Genomic DNA, 18,640 nt, shown 5'->3' with positions numbered 1-18,640 from the left:
GAGAGGGAAGTCTGGGCATCTTTGCTTAGACTGCTGCCCCCACGACCCGGTCCCGGATAAGCGGAGGAAAATGGATGGATGGAGTAAACTCGCATGTTGACATTTGGCATTTGTTTTACGCCGGATGCCCTTCCTGACGCAACCCTGATTCGAACCCTCGTCGTTGCGGCCGGGGTTCGAATCAGGGTGCCAAATGTCAACATGCGAGTCGTCAGTGTGACGATTCGCTGTGGCGACCCCTAAATGGGAAAAGCCGAAAGTGACTTTCTTAGAGTAAATATCCACAGAGAACCAGTCAGTTTGTGATGACTGTCTGGGACTTGCCGTGGATGTTCCAGCCAGCACAGACTCAGGTGTGCACGGACACCTCGTGTACTGCCCTCTTCTGCTCAAGTGCATCACAGCACTGCCCTTCCTCACGCTGCTGCAATCTTCCTCTCTTTGACATCGAAATGCCTTTGTCAAGCCTTAACTCTGCAGGCGTGCTTCGCCGACTGTCAGCAGTCAGGCCCACCTTCGCATCTGTCCCGGAACACGAGCAGCTGCCCATTTGAGATGCAAGCAGTCAGCGTCCCAGAATTGAACATCTTAAGAACTATGACTATGTAACCTTGTGGAATACCTTCATGTCAGTGTGACACCTCAGGTTTGATTCATTAGCACAACAAACCAGGACAACAGATGGCTCTCAGAGAGGAGCTGCTACATCTCTTGTAATGATGATGCTCCCTCTGATGATAAGTTTACTGGTGCTTGTTTTCCTGCTGTGTTTTGCAGCGGAGAGGAACCAGCAGTCCCCTCCTTTATGCTCTCATTTTGGCAGCACTGATGTTACTGGAAAGTGATTAAATAGAGAATGAGAAATATAGCTGAAGTTTTATTCATTTATTAACATTGTTTATTGTAATTTTAGGACAGAATTTACAGCACTACCTTTCTTCCCCCTTTAGGTAATTTATATGTCTTAATAATGACTCTCCAGTGGCTTCTTAGTAATGCTGTTAAGAAGACTAGAGATTAATGAGATTAACGATGGCGCTTCAGATTCATCTTTCATTTAGTCCTAGCTAACTGAGTAAATAAACCTCCTGGCCCAGTTTGCAGCATGTCCTGGTTTTGTGCAGACAGATGAGTGTTGTTGTCTTCCAGGATGGTGGATGATCTGCACCGACTCCTACAGGCTGCTGGGATAGCCAAGCCCTTCATCCTTGTGGGGTCTGAGCTTGGTGCGCTTAATGCCAGGTTTTACAGCCACATTCATGATGTGTAAGTATTGAACAGTGGAAACAACTGCAACTTGGATATCTTGGAAGTGTAATACTAAATTACAACCCATTTGATGAAAAATGATGTTCTTTATGTCATTTTATTGAGCAGTTATGCCAAATTAGGGCTATAAACCACCTTATTTTAAAATGATTTAATCTTCAGTAACTGTAATGTAACAGTTTAACATCAGTGGTGTTGTCATTCACAGATGGCAAAGTAAAATAAACAACACAATCCAAAGTTTTTCGTTTACTTATTTAGTGATCTAAGATGGACATTGCTGTAAATGCACAAAAGGCTATTTTTCATCTTTTGTCTTTTACAGTATAAAGAATGTAAGATTAGACTTACAACAGTTTTTGAATAATTTATAAGAATGCTTAGTAATAAAATGTGTACAGGCACGTAAGGACAGACTGGTGATAGCAGCAGGGCAGTAGGTGACAGCCGCTAGCAAGTACATAACGTAGACAGACTGAAGGCGGCACTACATTAGTAGTACACATCCAGTTCTCTTATATGTGCAGGGACAGAGTTGCCCTTTTTAGCTTCAACAGAGAATATGGACTGACTAAAAGCACAACTGAAACCCAGTAAAATATGTTAAAAGATAAGGCTGATTTATTCTACATGTATATATTTCTTGTTGTTGTCATGTCCCATGAGAAAGCCTAAACCAAAAGGGTGTTAGTCCGTTAGTTCTCTCACTACTTTCCTTCTTCCCTCCCTTGTCTGTGGCTGTCTGCCCCAAGTCCACGGCTTCCTTCTGAAGACTAAATCATTAAAAGCATCTAAAACAGAGACTGAATAAGCTACAGTGTGTGTCCATGTAATGAAGAAACATGTCACAACAGTGCAACAGTGAGGTTCACTGATGTGCTTTTTATAGTTTTTGGACTTTCAGTTTATTTGGGATTTTGGATGTTTTAGTTTTTTACCTTTGGTGTTGGTCTTTCATGGGATTTGGTGACAATAAAAAAAAAACAAAATAAAAACACTCTCACCAGACTCCCTTAAATATTTAAGAAACCTTAATACAAATTTAAAGATGACTTCTTTCAAAATGTCTTTATAGCATACAGTATAGTATACACTGCCTCTAAAACCCATCTTAAATTATACTTCAGTGGCCATTTAGTCATCTCTTAGGCAACGTAGCGATTAACTTGACCAGCAGCCTGTACCAGGAATGAAAAATTTAGTATTTAATCAGACATGATGTTGCTGCTGTTAAGGAAGAAAATTAAGTAGTCGTGAGGGGATGGTGCCTTTCCAAATCGAAATATTGCCCCCGGATCTGCTGCATGTGTGGTCATCTGTCTCTGAGGACACAGGACAGACAAAAGTACAGGAAGATAGAAAGGATGATGCCACCCATCTCACACTCATTACTGACTAGGGTAATCACTGAGCCTTACTTCATCTGAATGTGTGTGTTTGTGTGTCCTCTCTTTGTCTCTTAGGCAAGTGTCAGACCTGGTGCTGATTGATCCCATCCCAGAAGACATTTTTGAGGAGGAACAGTGGAACGAGCACTGGTGAGTTTGTAGGAGGCTTCGGGGATATAGGAAGGATAGAAGTGGGGACAAAAGTAAGGCGACAGAAGCAGAAACTAGACAGGGCTGTGAAGAAGTAGAATGGAAAAGATGACTGAGAAAAGAGGTTAGTGCAAAGAAGCAAAAGGGATGATAAGGAGCTCTGAAGGGCAGAGAGGAGCAGATAAAAGCAAGAGGCAGGGATGAGGAGAAGAAAAAGCAATGTGTCCAAAAAAGACAATTAGACAAGGAGAAGGGAGACAGACAAGCTAGTGTTGCATGAGGCAAACTCCAAGCTCTTCCTTATTGGCTTGTATGGTAAGAATAGCTGATTATTTTTGCTGGGTGGGGCTCATTGGCATGATTAATTGGAGGTCAAATAAGCTCATTAGCTGATCACACTCTTGGCATGAAGAGTGAGGGCTGTGGCAGTGGGCGGGACTGAACGTGTAATGACAGCTTTCATCCTCCAACGAAGATACTGTATGTCAAGTGGTAGTCGTTGTCATAGCGTAGATTTCATTAATTATCCTATGGGTGACAGGTTGTTATTAATGGCAACCAAAAATGTGAACGTTAATAAAAGTGTTAATTCTGCAACACAAACAGTATCTCAGATTGTTTAAAGCATGTCATGTGTAAACATTAAAAGGCATTTCACTGCTGAAGAGATGGTAAATAGTTCTTTGTTTTAGCAAACCATGCCAAGCTTTTAGATGTATAGTAGCTGACAGCTTAGCAGCATTATAGACAAATCTGTGGATTGCATCTCTAATGTGCTTTTCACACAGACACACACAAAAAGTTACAAACATTATTTATTTATTTGCTAAAAACAAATGTACATAATTACACAAACAGTTTGGGACAAAGGACAAAAAATGACTGCTACTTCCAGTAACACAGTGCTCTCAAAACTAGATTTTCTAGGGCGTATTATTAAACATTATACTGTACCTGCATACGATGACGCTGTGAGTACAACCCCAAATCAGAAAAGGTTGGGACGGTATGTAAAATCCAAATTAAAACATAAAATAATGATTTGTAAATCATCTGTGTCCTGTATGACGTAGAAAACAACACAGCAGCACATTATTTGATGTGATACCTCATCAATTTTATTCTTTGTTCAAAATAAACACATTTCAATTCTGATGCTGCAACGCATTCCAAAAAAGTTGGGACAGTAAAGCATTTACCATGGTGTGATGTTGCCGTTCCATTTTTGTTGAAGCTTTTTTTTTTTGTCATTGTAACATTGTGACCACCCCCACTGTTGCTGGTCATCTTTTTTAAGTTGTTGTTGTGGTAGGTCTGTCAGTATGATACCACTGTTTACAGTAATTTTGTGATGACCTAGAATCACTAACGGGAAGTTAATAAGTCAGACATGACAGAACAAAGTGTGGTAAAATCAAGTAATCTCATTTTTAGGCATAACTCTATGACTTAGTGTCATAATTTCATCCACTGATATTAGCTCACAGCTTATATAAGCACAAGTCAATTGAGATAAGAAATAGATCCCTGAAAATGGCCTAATTTGTACATGACTCAAAGTAGAGCAGCAGCATTTATCAGGGCTATGTGTCCAATTATTCTTTGATTAATAGGCATTCATTTCACTGAGTACATGACGGTATAGCCACAATCTAATTACTCTGTGGAGAAGCAGTAGAGAAATGAAATGAACCAAAGACTTGCATTACTTCATAAAAAAATAAGTTTATTATTCCTGTTTGATTTCCATGGCAGAGTAAAGACAGAAATAGGAATGGGATGAACATTATGAAGATGTAAGAGATACGGCACAGCACCACACATCACAGCGTCTCAGTCTCACTGGCATTCTTCAGCTTGCTCTTCTTCCTTTCTTACTTTTTTGGTTCAGCAAGGTTGCGTGTAGTTGTGCATTTTCCTCTCTTTGATGCGGGTGCATTAGCTGTCGGAAGTCTTACGGTATTGAGTACACGAGATAAGTAATGCAGAAGGGAGCAGGGCAGCACCTGAGCAGGATTGTATCAGCTTTGTATTGGGACCAGAGGATTTCCACATCAAAGGCATGCTCATTAACAGAGGCTCACTCCCAAAATTAGTTCTGTTACATCCTACAAAATGATTCGCCAGCATCTCCTGAGAACATTTCTGCATGTTTGTGTGTGTCTGTGTGTGCACTTGTTGTAAAGGGCCGACTTTCTTATTTGCGTCTTTGTTCTGCAGGCGTCACAGCATGTGTCTGATTTCCTTGCGGCCACAGATAATGCTTCCTGATGAAATATCAAGCAGTGGGTCTATCGTCAGAGATTAGAAGAAGCCCTGGCGTATGTCTAGACAAATTGCATTCATGACAAAAGCCAGTGGGTTGAGTCTGTTTTCAGTCTTTGTTTCACCAACACAAGCAGAGGAAGCTCTGCAGCTCTACATCTCTCTACCCATGTGTGATTGTTGAACATCCTCTCACAAAGCTATCGCTGATAATATGCCACAAGAACATTAGTCAGAATTACACTTTGTGTTACGTTTCATCCCAACGGCATTGGATGGACGTTGGAAGTGGATGTGGAAGTTCACACCACACTTGAAAGGTACTGCATTATGGACCTGCGTTTTTGCAGCCACAAAGTTAGAAGCACAACTGTGTAGACTTTAATTATATTCCATAACATTAAGATTTCCCTTAATGGGAACTAAAGCTGTGTTTCAATGGGCTTTACTTAAGTCCGCTTGAATCACGCCAAGCTGCACCAAGTTTGGGAAACATATTTCCACAACGTCGCTGTAGCAGGGGATCGTCAGGTGAACTGAACTGAACTGATTGCTAACACGTGTGCTTGCTGGTGACTGAAGTGGAAGCTTCTTGATTGTTGGCTCTCAGTACCTTTTTGGTTTCCCGTTGAATTTCTGTGGTGTTTAGTTTATATGCCTGTTCATAATTACACTGTCATCTTTGTAGTTGCTAATAGCTCAGCTTGGTGCCAGAATCCCTGGCCATCCTAAGAAATCCACACTCGGGGCCAAGCCCAAACTCTGAAAGACACATCTCATTACTTTTGGCCACTTTTTGTGCTCTGCTATAATAATCAAGCTTTCTGGATTCTCTAGATAAGCATCACTGGCCAGAAGTTTGACCTAGAATTAGACAAATACCATTCAAGCTTAAAATAATTATCACTAAAGGAATTGCACTGGTAATTCTTTCATCTTGGGTTTAAAAGAAGGAATTGAGCATTTATACACTGAAGCATGCATGTCTCCTGCTTTTCTGCAGCTGAGTGTGTGAGTGGAGTATTAAAGTAATTACCCCATGGGGAATATATATTTGCTCAGAGAACAGTTGGGAATACTCTTCTCTAATGGTACGGTCCTTACAACAGAATGAATGCTTGTTGATTGGCAGGCTCCCTGTTTTAATGTACCATTACAGTGTTTTCGAGCACCGCTCGAAAGTCTCCCCATCCCTTCCCCCTGCGTCTCACTTCTTTTCGCTGTTAGTCATCAGTAGTTGTTTTACTTTGGTGATAATTTGAATACTTTGAGTTTGACGCTATGACGCAAAGCCTGTAGTTAGGGGTGTGGTTTGTGGTATTTAACTGAAGAGTTTCAAGTGAGATTGTTCTGTCTTATATTTGTGTGTATGCTGTATAAACCCACAGTGTATTGAGTGCCTTCTTTATGTGTATGAACGCATGATGCATTTAAGTGGCTGCTGAGAGAGCATATGATGTAATGAGCCTCTCAGTGTGGGCCTAACAGCTGTGACTGCAGGCCTGGATGGAAGCCCGATTGAATTATGAGTTCCAAAATGAAAATGACACTTTCTGTCCCATTCATCATCCTACCTGCCATTAATATGCTTCGTGAGGCCTGCACACAGCACAAACACAGCCCTGATCACACAAACATTTACACAGGGACTTACTCTGAGTGTGAACACCACACACACTCCGTTCCAAACTGCATGTTTTGTGGCTCACCTGGAGCCTGCCATGTATGACGAGCAGCGTATGACTGCCACTCTGACTGATGACTGTTCAGAGTAACACAACTGCTGATTTATAATCCAGACAGCATTTAATATCAGTGACAAGAAGAGTGTCTCTGTCCTTCCTCACAGCACTTTGTTAGCAGATAGATTTACAGACATAACAGACTTCTCCTGCTAAGTGTCTCTACTGTGCGTTTCATCTCTGTGACATTTAAACATTTCAGTTATGCTAAGACTATAGCAGTTGATTTACTTTAAGTGGCGTTATGTAATATGTGAGCATGTGATTGCTCTCTCTGTCTGCTCTCCCTTCATTTGTAAACAGTAGCCAGTATAACATGTCCAAGCTCCCCCTCAGCCCATTTGCTTTCAGTGTGAGCCGCATTCAATAACCCACTGGAGCACAGCCCTGCTTTGAACCCCTCCAGGGATCCTCAGCTGAGATTGACAGCAGTCACCTGACCATGGGTCGATGAACGGAGGGATATGGAGGAAAGAAAAGAGAGAGAAACAGAACTGCTTAGGACAGTGGGAAATAAAATGAAATGAAGATGTAGCCTGAAAAAAGCACGAGGCAGGGGCTATTTGTTGAGAAGAAAAACCCTGTATGTCTTTCAAGTGGAACATCCCAGCTGGATGGATCATTGGCATACTTGGTACAGACACTGGTGGGGACCAACCCCAGAAGTGATTAGATTTTGGCTGAAAGGGTCAAAGGTCAAGGTCACAAAAAGAATGAAAACAAAATCACAAAAAAATTCTTTAACACGGGGCAAAATAAAAAAAAAATTGTTAAAAGGTATCAAATCATTTTTGTTTTAAATGTGACGCATATGTAGGGTAGCAATGTCTATCGCCAGACTAAATTCCATCCGGATCTGACGGCCATTTAAAGCCAAGATTGAAAACCCCATTTAACATACATTTTCTGCCATAACTTGGCCGATAATGAAGCTAGAACCCTGAAATGTTCAGGTAAGATGCAGTGTAACTGCCTATCACACCCTAAAAGATGATCCGGATCTAATGAGAATCAAGGATTTTAGGACACATTTTGTATCGTTCAGGATCTCGTTGTTCACAAAGGGCCCATTTGCGTGGGCGAATGTTGTGCCTTGGTGGAGTTACATGCGCTCTCTGAGTGCTCTTGTTTAATATGTAGAAATGATTATATAGTTTGTACAGTGATAATGCAGCTTCAGTGGTAGAACAAACCGTGAGTTAAGTTGTAATACACACATTTAACATGTGTATATGTTTAACCATGTTTAATGCTGCAGGTTTCAACAATTTGAGATTCATTATGCTTCACATCATTCATGTGGTTTCTATAATGGCTACCAGTGTGCCCTCAGTTTTCTCCTGACTCAGCAAATCCTCCCCTTCACCCAGAGTCTCCCAGACGAGTCAGGGATGCCAGTTAATTGTAATTAGAACCACTGTAAGCATAACTATTGCTGTTACACTCCACTAATGAAGCAGGGCTTGCTCGGCCCCTGGGTGTTTACCCCAGTGTAATCTATATGTAGCATTGATGCAGGGAGGAAAGGTGAGAACAGATGGAAAGTTGGACTCTGGCCTTGTGCTGGCTGTGGTGCAAGAATGGCACCTTGTGGTCAGACCTGGTATTACACCTTGAGGATCAATTGTTCTGTACATGGATAGATTTGATGTTCTGTTCATTTTACTTTAACTTGACTGTAAATGCTTTCAAAAATGGACCCAAATTTATAACTATAACATATTTTCATTTAACAGTATGAAGCCAACATCTCCGATTTGTTTGATGATTCAAATAGTGAATGAATGAAATGAAATTAAACTAAATGTATATAGAGTACAGGTTCAGTTGTTTTTAGTATTTAAAAAAGTGGAACTGGGGTATTTTAAATCAGATAAAAATAAAACAAGAATATAGAGTGTAATTACTAATTACAAAGCATTTACAGCAGTGGTTTTTTTTTTTTTTGCTTTCCTGAGTCTCCAAAAACTATTTTGCTTTTGTTGACATGAACCCATGAAAGTTTAATGATTCCAACTGAGGTGTTAAAACCACAAGGCTACAAAAATAGTGTATAAAAAAACCAACCATTAAATATTGAGTGTATACAAATAAGCACAGTTGACAATTTGAACATATACATTAAAGAATGATGAGTTATATAGATTTTTATTTTCTTTTTCATTTGTGAGCCTCTTAATTTGCTTTAAATTATCAAAATGTGATACCAAACTGTAGTGTTTGTATCGCAAATTATGTTACTATATAACTGCTTGTACAGTATGTGAACTGTGTATTTTAGTCAGAGATAAACCTGCAAATAAACTGACTAGAATGATGACATTTTCAATACATCATTCTACAGAGACGTCATTCGAAAAGATTTTTGTGGAGTTCTGAAAACTAGAGCTAACGTTAAAATATGTGATAGACAATTATTTTTGGCCGTTTAAAGTGTTTATCAGGGTAGAAAATACTGAATATTAGTGATCAGCGGGACTTTTTGTCATCTCGTGAAAATGGTTGTCACCTTGTCAGTGACATATATCCAAACTGTTCTGGTTTATAAAACAGAACTTACAGTATGGGTTCTTAGAGGTTCAGGTTATGGGAACCTCCAGCTTATTGGTTATTAAGTTACTGTCATGGAAAAGGCCTAATAGTGACTATATGAGCATTTCTTTTTTTCCTTGTGCAATACTATTTGTATTCTGATCTCATTGTTATAAACTGTAACATCTGGAATCAAACCTGATACCTGCAAGTGAGCAAAGGTCGTAATCTTCTTTCATATATGGTCCCGTTGTCCTGCTTGTATGAGAGCCAGAGGCCTCATCATGTCCCCGTCCACATGCAAGTTCTCCTTATTGTAATAGTTTTTAGAAGTCTTTGCAGTAGCCTTTTATTCTTTTTTAATGTTCCTATGGTGTAATAGTTAGCTGAGCCTCATGTAATAGTCTATGTTTAAATGCTCTCTTCTCATTGTAATAGTTGGCAGAAGCTCATGTAATAGTTCATGTTTTGTGTGTGAGCAGGCTCTCAGGTAACAGGGGCCCTGCATATGAAATGAGATGGTAATGAGGAGGAGGAGGGGAGCCTTATCACTACAGGGCCAAATTCCGACAGTGAATTGCGCAGTTGTAACAAAAGTAACAGAGCGTCCATTCAGCCTGCACTAATCCAGATGGGAAAGTCAAACAGCAGAAAGTCCACGGCACAAACTCATTTCATCACTTTATTAATTTAGATATTGCCTCCTCGCTCCTGTGGGGAGAAAAAAAGAGCCCCTTCTGAAATGACCAACATTGGTGAGGCGTTTTGCTCTACACGGTTCCCCCACTTCGTCTCCTCCCGTTATCTGTTTAATTCATCCCACCAATCTTGGCTGTCTTTACCCACTAAATTTCCCTTTGACACGCATGCCTTGCTTCGGATAATCCTCACTCCAGGGCAGAATTAAAAATGGAAAAAAGAGGAGGGAATAGGACAGGTGGCTGGAGAATCCTTGAAATAATGTTCAGTGCCAGACCCAGGAATGATTTGACCAGATTCAAACTATGGGGCTGATAGGGAGGGAAATATTTCTCCCTTTATTTTTGGAATCAAGAGGTAAGAAAAGGGCGACAGGTGGAAAATGTGCAGACTGAGAAATCCCTCAAGAGCCAGGTTGAAAAGTCGGTTCTACATTGTGGTGCCAGAATGACTTCAGGGTAAGGAAGATGAATATGTCAAAATGTGAACTCTTTGGAGGTCCGATTTGAAAAGTTTTCTGTGTTTGCTGAAGACTGACTCTTTCTTTTCCCCCCTTTGCCTATATACATTGTTGACTTGTAGGAGCTCAGATATGTTATCATTACACAGCCATTTGCAGCAGTCGAACAACCACTCTCTGCTTTATCTGACCAAACTGTGTTGACATGCTTTGCCGGAGCAGAGCTTGATATTTCAAGCTACAGTTCTTTGGATAGCAACAGGTCATATCAGCAACAACTGAAATGGGTTATTTTACACATGAAAAGTGCTTGTTTATGATGTGGGTTTGATATGAACAGTATAATGGCATTGAAGCAGCGCTGAAGCCTGCCTGTGCACTGGCTTGTACTATGACTAGTACAAGCTACTGCAAGCTGCAACTTATGATGTTTAGCAAATAACATTTATCCTGTTCAGCATGTTAGTTTAGCATGCTATGTTATGTTTTTCTGACATTTGTTAATTAGCACTAAATCCAAAGTGCTGCTGATGGAAATGGAATTAGTTTTACAGGCGTTGAGTCATAAACCCCAAGTACTGGGCTAGATGAAATTACCAGTATAAACAAAACTAAGTGAAGCTTGTAGGGTACTCTAAAATTCTTTCCACTAGCTTTCAAGACATTTCACTAGAAGCCAAACTCATAGTGGTGCTCAAGGGGATGTCCAGAGGAACACAAAAGTCAGCAGGACCCATCCTCTGTGGACCATGAATGTCTGTATGAAATGTTGTGTCTGTGTATTCAGTAGAAGCTGAGATATTTCACTGACGGTAGATGACTCAACAGACTGACACCGCAATCAATAGAGCCACTAGTGTGTAGTTTCTAGTTCTGTCTTTTTGATTGAAAATGGAATATTTTGATTTAGTTAGAAGATATCACCTTATCTGTAATTTTTCAGATTAAATTATTAAACCAGTGTGTAAAAAAAAGTCAGCCCTCAGTGAAATAAGCACAAGTTGCATTTTATTAAGTTTACATTAATAGGACTGTAGCTTGTTAGTTGATATTGTGTAAAGATGATGCATAGTTATTGATCGGGTATGATTGATTATGGCAGAGGAAATCTGATAGAACACGGGGCCACAATGTTACAATTCTGGAGTAAGACTAAAACAGGGACGAGCGTTTCCTGGTGCGAGGGGGCTGATCTACAGTGCGCTTGCTGTGTGTAGGGGCAGGCTTCGCGGCAAGGCGATGGCGGCAGCAGGTGCAGCACTATTGATTGGGCTCCTCAGGCTGAGACCAGCCAATTCAGAGCACCAGTGAGCTGAGACCGATTGGGCCTCCTGAGTTACAAACTCCCACAGCTCTTCTTCTCTCATCTGCTAAAAAAAATTCTCATTCCCCAGGCAAATGTTTTCAGGGAGAAAGTTTTGAGATTCTTGGTTAAAAAAAAGACTTGAGGAAGGCAAATATCATGTAAGACTTTACTTGAGTCTCTACTGTGATCCTAAAATCACCCTTGTTCATAACTTTAGCATGTTAGGATTAATTTGGACTAACTTGGTCAGTTACAGCTTGTTTATGTTTGAACATTCAAGTACATGAAAAACTGTTGGAAAACCAATGATAGAGACTCACTGGCAAAACTGAATAAAGATACATCAGCCAAACACTGCTGCAGTGGACGACATGTTTCTTCAATATGAAACACCAGACCTGCATATTGGGGAAAAATATTGTCCCCAGTTGCTCCAAACAACCCCAATGTTTTACAGCATCTGAAGCAAGCAAGACTCAACTGTGCATGTGCAATATCTCAATGCAAGTGTGAGGAGCTAGCAAAACTAAGGTTGTATCTGAAATCACTCCCTGTTCACTCATTTACTGCTGCCTACATAATGTACGCTAAGTAGTGCATTCAATAGTGAACAATAAATTGAGATTGCAGACACTTATTGGCATTTTGCGTCATCACTAACAGCTGTAAAACCACTCAACAATAGTTTTCCATCTGATAAAATGTGAAGCATTGCATTGTGGGCTTGTTAGCAGGAAGTAGTGTACATGGCGTGTACTGTACACTAATTCTTATGTTCCATTGTGGATTTTATGACTGCACTATATGTATAGTGGATAGATTTACACACAACATTCAGACACCGCTGCAACATGGTGATCATACTATACATTGTGCACTATGTAGTGAGTTGGGAGTGATTTCCGACACAGCCAAGGCAGAGAGCTCACACAAACATCTTGCCTGTGCACAGTTGACTCTTGCTTGCTTCAGACACTGTAAACAGTTGTGGTCATTTGGAGCTTTTGTAGGTACACATTACCATACTACATTAACATACTACATTAACAATACTCAATGCCTGATGGATTTATAAATAAATTATTTTCTAACATTAGCAAACAATCCTATTATACTGTGCTTTTTAGCTTGTTCTGCTGAGTCTACAACGTCAAAACAATCAAGCAGTTCAACTTTCAAAGATAGTACCTCATATGGTTAAACTTAAGTTTGTCTCCTACTAAAGATTTCTGAGTGTACTGTATATATGTGTGTGTGTTTCAGGCACGGTAAGCTGTTGCCATCACTCCAGGCCAATCAGTTTTCAGCAGCTACGGGGCTGAGCCGCATGCTGATTATCCTGGGGGTGATCGAACCGATTATTAAAGGTGAAAATGTCTCAGAGGAGGTCATCCAGCGTCAGGTCAGGCTAATTCAGCAAACACACACACATACACACACACACTACAATGAAGCAGGTCTTAAAGTCTGTGATACTGATTGCTGCAGAAGCTTTTACATGTTATGCCATGCTGAAAGTGACAGTGCTGATCAAGAAAGATTAAGAGGTGATCTAAGGATAAATATAACAAGGCATGAGGGTAAAAGGTGATATCCTATCATAGTTGTTGAAATGTATATTGTCTGAAGACAACACTTTGGCTTCCTCTGCTCAGACAGTTTCTGGGCTTTCTTTAACCTCATTATAAATACATTATGTTCTCTTCCCATCTTTCCAAATACAGCCACAGGATGGTGCTATTGTGAGAATAATAATCATGTCCCTTCCTCAACAGAGATACTGTATGAGTGGATGATGATTGCAGGTGTCTTCATATCGTCAGAGACTGTGAATTTGGCATCATATTACACCGAATGTCATTTTTAAATAAATGAAACTTGAACCCATTTCTGGAGTTGACATGGCGCTACAAATGAACTGTATCTTCTGATGCCTGCTATATTGTAAAACTCAGCCTTGTGACAGGTCATCCAGTTTGTGAGGAAGGGGCTGTTAATATAAGGTACATGCTTTTTGCTGTGTATTGCAGATGAGATTTTTCTACAGGGGAGGGTTTTAATTTTGTCCAACTCAGATGTGCTGTGAATCATTTTCAAAGAAAACATACAGTTTTGACACTTCTACCTGTCACAAAGGCCTATACTCATTTTTCGCTTCTTATGGAAAACATCTTGGGCAGAAGAGGAGTAATAGATTCTGGTGCTGAACAACAACCATTATCTTTGGTAACATGGGAAAATGCTCCCTATAGACTGAAACCTTATTTTAGCAGGGAAACAAACCTCTAACACTCCTGTAGGGTGCACTAGGCTGGGTGGAGAAGGCTAATTTTGTAGTTAGCTATTGCATTTAAACCATACAGTCCTACTGAAGTTCTTTAAAAAAAAATTCTGCAGAGAAACAGTTTGTACCTTAGTGGCCCTATGTGAATGCTTAGTGGCACTTCCAAGATTCATTCAGCATTAAATGTATTACTGCAGCTGCCTGTGTGATGTGTTGATGCCTGCTTCAGGATGAATGTGAACAGTTCATTAAGACGCCTTGTTCTCTGCTGCCAGCCACCCACGTTTTGATGGCAGAAGTGATGAGGGACCTGTTTCAGCTTTTCAAGTATTACAGTTGTTGCCAAGGAGATAAGGACATCATTGTACTTGAATCCTATGAGGACAGAGAAGGGTTTTGTAGACTGGCTACTGGAGGTTGTAACGTACAGATACACACACTCACGCAACCTCAATAGAGCGTGCAGTCCATTTCTCAAGGGCATGTTCTGTACCCACTGTTTAATTGAGCTGGAGCACAATTGTTTGCTGCTATGTTAACTGCATCACAGCTATCTGGTCTTATCACAAGCGGGTGATGTCAAAATCTGCTCATATTTAAGAATTCACATCCATTTTGGTTTTGTGGTGAACTTTTCCCACCCTGAGCTACAGAATCAGAGAACTGAAGCTTCAGGTGTGATATCAGCATTCTGCTTGGTCTTGCTTCACTGAATGAACTGGAGACCAACTTCATTGGCTTTGTGTAGCAAAAGCTGTAGTTGTTTTTGACAGCTGTTTTTCAGAATCACCTTGCAAATGTAAAGTTTGGATTGAATTATTAAGAAGGTAAATTATTACTTCTTTCTTGGTATTGGAAGATGTTACCAGTTCTGTCTCAGGGACGCAGAGTGTGAGCATATTGTAGGTGCAATGATGTCATAAATTATACTCTCAGTATGTGGTGATTTGGGATAGGTGTAAAGGTAGGCCAAAAGGCAATATGCTGTGACTGGAATAGGTTACTTGCAGTACTAAACATATCATATGCTCAGATAACAACCCAGTGGCAAGGGAACTTGGAGAGTTATTCACTGATTTTGGTTATCAGTGTAAATTTAGAAATAAGTTTCCCTGTAGTGGAAATTACTTAAATTTTCTGCTACTTAAAAACTATAAACACAAATGGGCAGAAGAAATATTCAGCAAACTATGAACATGCAGGTTTTTATTAAATGCTAATTATCATCCAGGTATGAAGGTGCTTTATGTTTTGTTTTCAAGTTTAGAACCTATATAACCATTGCCTGTATAGAAGAGCTGGACAAACCCACCATGACGTCACCCGTTGGTTTTCTGAAGAACAGCTTTGAAACTCAAGCCTGGCTGTTACCATATTTGTAGCACTTCACACTGCCTGCTAGATCTAATCCAAAAATGGGCAAAACAGGTGTAGTGTGAGTGGAGCTCTCTAGACAGCTAGTGGCCAGCCACCTATGGCGGCACCCTCCCACCTATCATTTTGGAACCAGCCTCGAGTGGCCATTCGAGGAACTGTAGGTTTTGGCACTTCTGCATTGGTTTCATTTCTCAGCCTCGGAGGTTGCCGCTTGGATATAACACACGTATAATGTTCCATGTATTGTCTTGCCTCTGAAGGTAGTGCTGAAAAAAAAACCCAGCAGTCCACCTCCACTTGAAGGATATTTTTCCCCACACACTTTTGCAGCTGCACAGAACACACCAAATACACCTGGGCAACCACACCAACAACCAGAACATCAAACAATCCCCACCCACCCCGCTCTACATACATCCTGCCCAGAAGGGCACTATAAGGGGATCCTGCCAGGTGCTTCCCCCTAAGGAAATCTGGGGGACCCTACCAAGTGTCTCTCTACCCCCAGTGCTACACAGCCCTCACCTGGATGGTTAACTGTCCTAACTAAACACAGTCATACTAAAGTCTCTTACGTGTGAGGGGTTGCCTGCACAGGCGCTGAGTCCACTCTAGTGGCTCCTGGGCAGCTAGTAGAGAGGGGTCTAGAGCTTGTGTCCTGTTGCCTGACTCTTCCCCCCTCAGGTGAAGCCATGTGGCAATATGGGGTGGGTCTCACCCTGTACACTGCATCCAACAGTCTTTTCAGTACAGTCCGCTCCACTGGCTCACTGACTGTGGGGACAAGCCCTTCTTTCTTCCAGGCCCGTGGACCCACACCAGTGCGCCAGGGACAAGGTTCTCTCCCAGGCTGCAAGCATCCTTGGCCTGCGCTTGGTGAGGCCCGACATCTGTTGGTGCCCCCACCTGGTCCTGCTGCTGGGGAGCATGCAAGTTGCATGGGAGCCCCCACCTCTGCTGGCAGTGGAAGGAACCGGCATTAAATGCTTATTCATATATTCACAGATCTCGTTACTGATTAATTTTCTCTATTTATGTTCTTTATAGAAATACCTACTAAGTAACCCTGCCCATCAAAGCAGTGCTGTGGATGAACATTACTTTGTAAACGAAAGTGCAGCTCAAGTAAGGTACTGCAACCATAATTAAAGTATAAGGCCTGCTTTGTTTTGTTAAAATGATTTTCTTAATAGTTTTGTTATTTCTATGTTGGATGTGGAAGTCAAAAAGAACTTTCAAATATGATACAAAATGCATATATACATTTTTGTTTGCTTTTAAAGGGACATCACAAAGTTTAAACCCCTCTCCAGCAGGACACCAGTGAGTGTGATCACTGGAGATTTCTTTGATGAGCAAATACCAGAACCTCTAAACCAGGTGAGAATGTTTACAGTAGCTGCACACATCTTGTCCAGTGACTGAACAGTCCTGTAGAAACTGTTGTCGAAAGCCCATAGCGAACCATTTTTTTCCCTGCACCAGATGGTAGCTAAGCTTCAAAAGAAGTTTCTGGATGAGTCCTACCCATCAGCCAATCACATTCACATAAAAGGAGCAGACTGGCGAATGATCTACAAGAAGCCATCTGCCATCAGCCAGCACCTGAGGAGGCTAGTCAACCAGAGACAAGTCAAACAGCAGAGCGAGTGACCTGTGGTCAAAATTTAACTATACCCCAGATATGTACAGTGTAATCTGAATACTGTACGTTTTAAATCTTCATGTTATGTTTTTAACTTTCCCCTGCAGCCATCTGTAAAGATTGTCTACATGTCTGATAAAGTCAGTTTTAGAACATATTTTTGAACAGCTCTGCTTTACTGAAAACGTTTTAATTGAAGATAGCTACAGGGTTTTCAGTGTGACGATTCAGAAATTCTTCTCTTTCAAGTTGTTATTTTAGTCTCTTTACCTGATTGGTCAGTGAGTAGTGAAAAAATCGACGCATTACTCCTTATCATTTGAAAGGCCTCAACACATATCACTGCTCAACTTGATACATTTTTAAAGATCTCAGTTCTTGATAATCTTAATATTCTGCCATGTTATAACTACAAGTGAAGGTACCTGGTGTTCCTCTGTGCTGCATCAGCTTCACTCATTTGTTACTCGCATATAATTGAGTTGCATCACAACCAGACATACAGTAGAGTTCTGTTGTTGGACTTCTTTTCATCTGATACATTTTTAAAAATTGCAAACAGATGAGTCACCGAATTTAGCATTTTTGTAAACAACTCTTTGGTGTGTCTGTATTTAACTGTGGCAAACATGGACTGTTTATTTATGGATATACTGTAATGTGAAAGAAAGACCAGCCAGCATTGGTTTATCCTGAGGATTTAAGTTTAATTATGACACCACATTAAAATAAAAATTTCCAACAGATCTGGAAGTTAATTCCATCCATATACATGCATAGCAACAACGTTTTAAGAAACATTTTCTCCCTTAATCAGGACATTGGAATGATCATTTTACATCAGTATCCCCACTGATCTCCCACCCATCTTGTTCATCAGCAATAAACTTAATTCTTGTACATCTTTTTTCCCTATGGGGTTACAAATAATTATATGCACAGCCCCCATTTCATAATACTGCTTTCAGTAATTTCCCCTCATTTACAAAGTATTGCATGGAGAGCAAAGTTCAAAAAGGGAGACCAAAGTGTATCATCAAACAGAAATACGAGTACTATACAAGAATGCTGCCATCCTCATGAAAACATCCACATCTGAGTTGAAGAAAAGAGACAAGGACAAACAGCCACATATGTATGCAAAGCATGTGCATATACCAAAATGTGAGATGCAGGGTTGTGCCTGGTTATCACCCCGAGATGATGATGTTTAAGGCTAACAAGTCATTAGTAGTGATCTGCAAGTGACATTTTGGGCATATACAGAAACTGGTACAGCAAATAAGAATACACAAGTGCCTCAGTAGCTATTTTTGTGTCTAAAATGCATCTCATTTTTGTATTGTCTATTGTTTCAGTGAGCCTACATTACAGTGTAAACAATATGTGTGCTACACAAGAATGACTATACAATAACATTACAAACAACTCTGATATAAATTTCATTTTGAATTTAAATTAAAATCACTACTCCTATTAATACTGATTGTAAAATAAATTAATGTGAAAGTGGCACCAATATT

At 40.4% G+C, this 18,640-nt stretch overlaps 1 protein-coding gene across 1 annotated transcript in view; it reads left to right on the top strand.

Annotated features, from left to right (window-relative positions):
* The window catches only part of LOC109966637 (uncharacterized), a 22,532-nt gene extending 3,998 nt beyond the window's left edge, over positions 1 to 18,534 (top strand). Inside the window, exons 6-11 of the mRNA XM_020611609.1 lie at positions 1,150 to 1,266; positions 2,733 to 2,807; positions 13,075 to 13,213; positions 16,520 to 16,602; positions 16,756 to 16,852; positions 16,958 to 18,534. Coding sequence (XP_020467265.1) covers positions 1,150 to 1,266; positions 2,733 to 2,807; positions 13,075 to 13,213; positions 16,520 to 16,602; positions 16,756 to 16,852; positions 16,958 to 17,125 — 679 coding nt within the window. The 3' untranslated portion in view covers positions 17,126 to 18,534. The remainder of the gene's footprint in view (positions 1 to 1,149; positions 1,267 to 2,732; positions 2,808 to 13,074; positions 13,214 to 16,519; positions 16,603 to 16,755; positions 16,853 to 16,957) is intronic.
* Positions 18,535 to 18,640: the final 106 nt, after the last annotated feature.

The sequence above is a fragment of the Monopterus albus genome, unplaced genomic scaffold (genome assembly GCF_001952655.1).
Source record: "Monopterus albus unplaced genomic scaffold, M_albus_1.0 scaffold116.1, whole genome shotgun sequence".
Classification (NCBI taxonomy): domain Eukaryota; kingdom Metazoa; phylum Chordata; class Actinopteri; order Synbranchiformes; family Synbranchidae; genus Monopterus; species Monopterus albus.
This window is presented reverse-complemented; position numbering and strand designations above follow the sequence as displayed.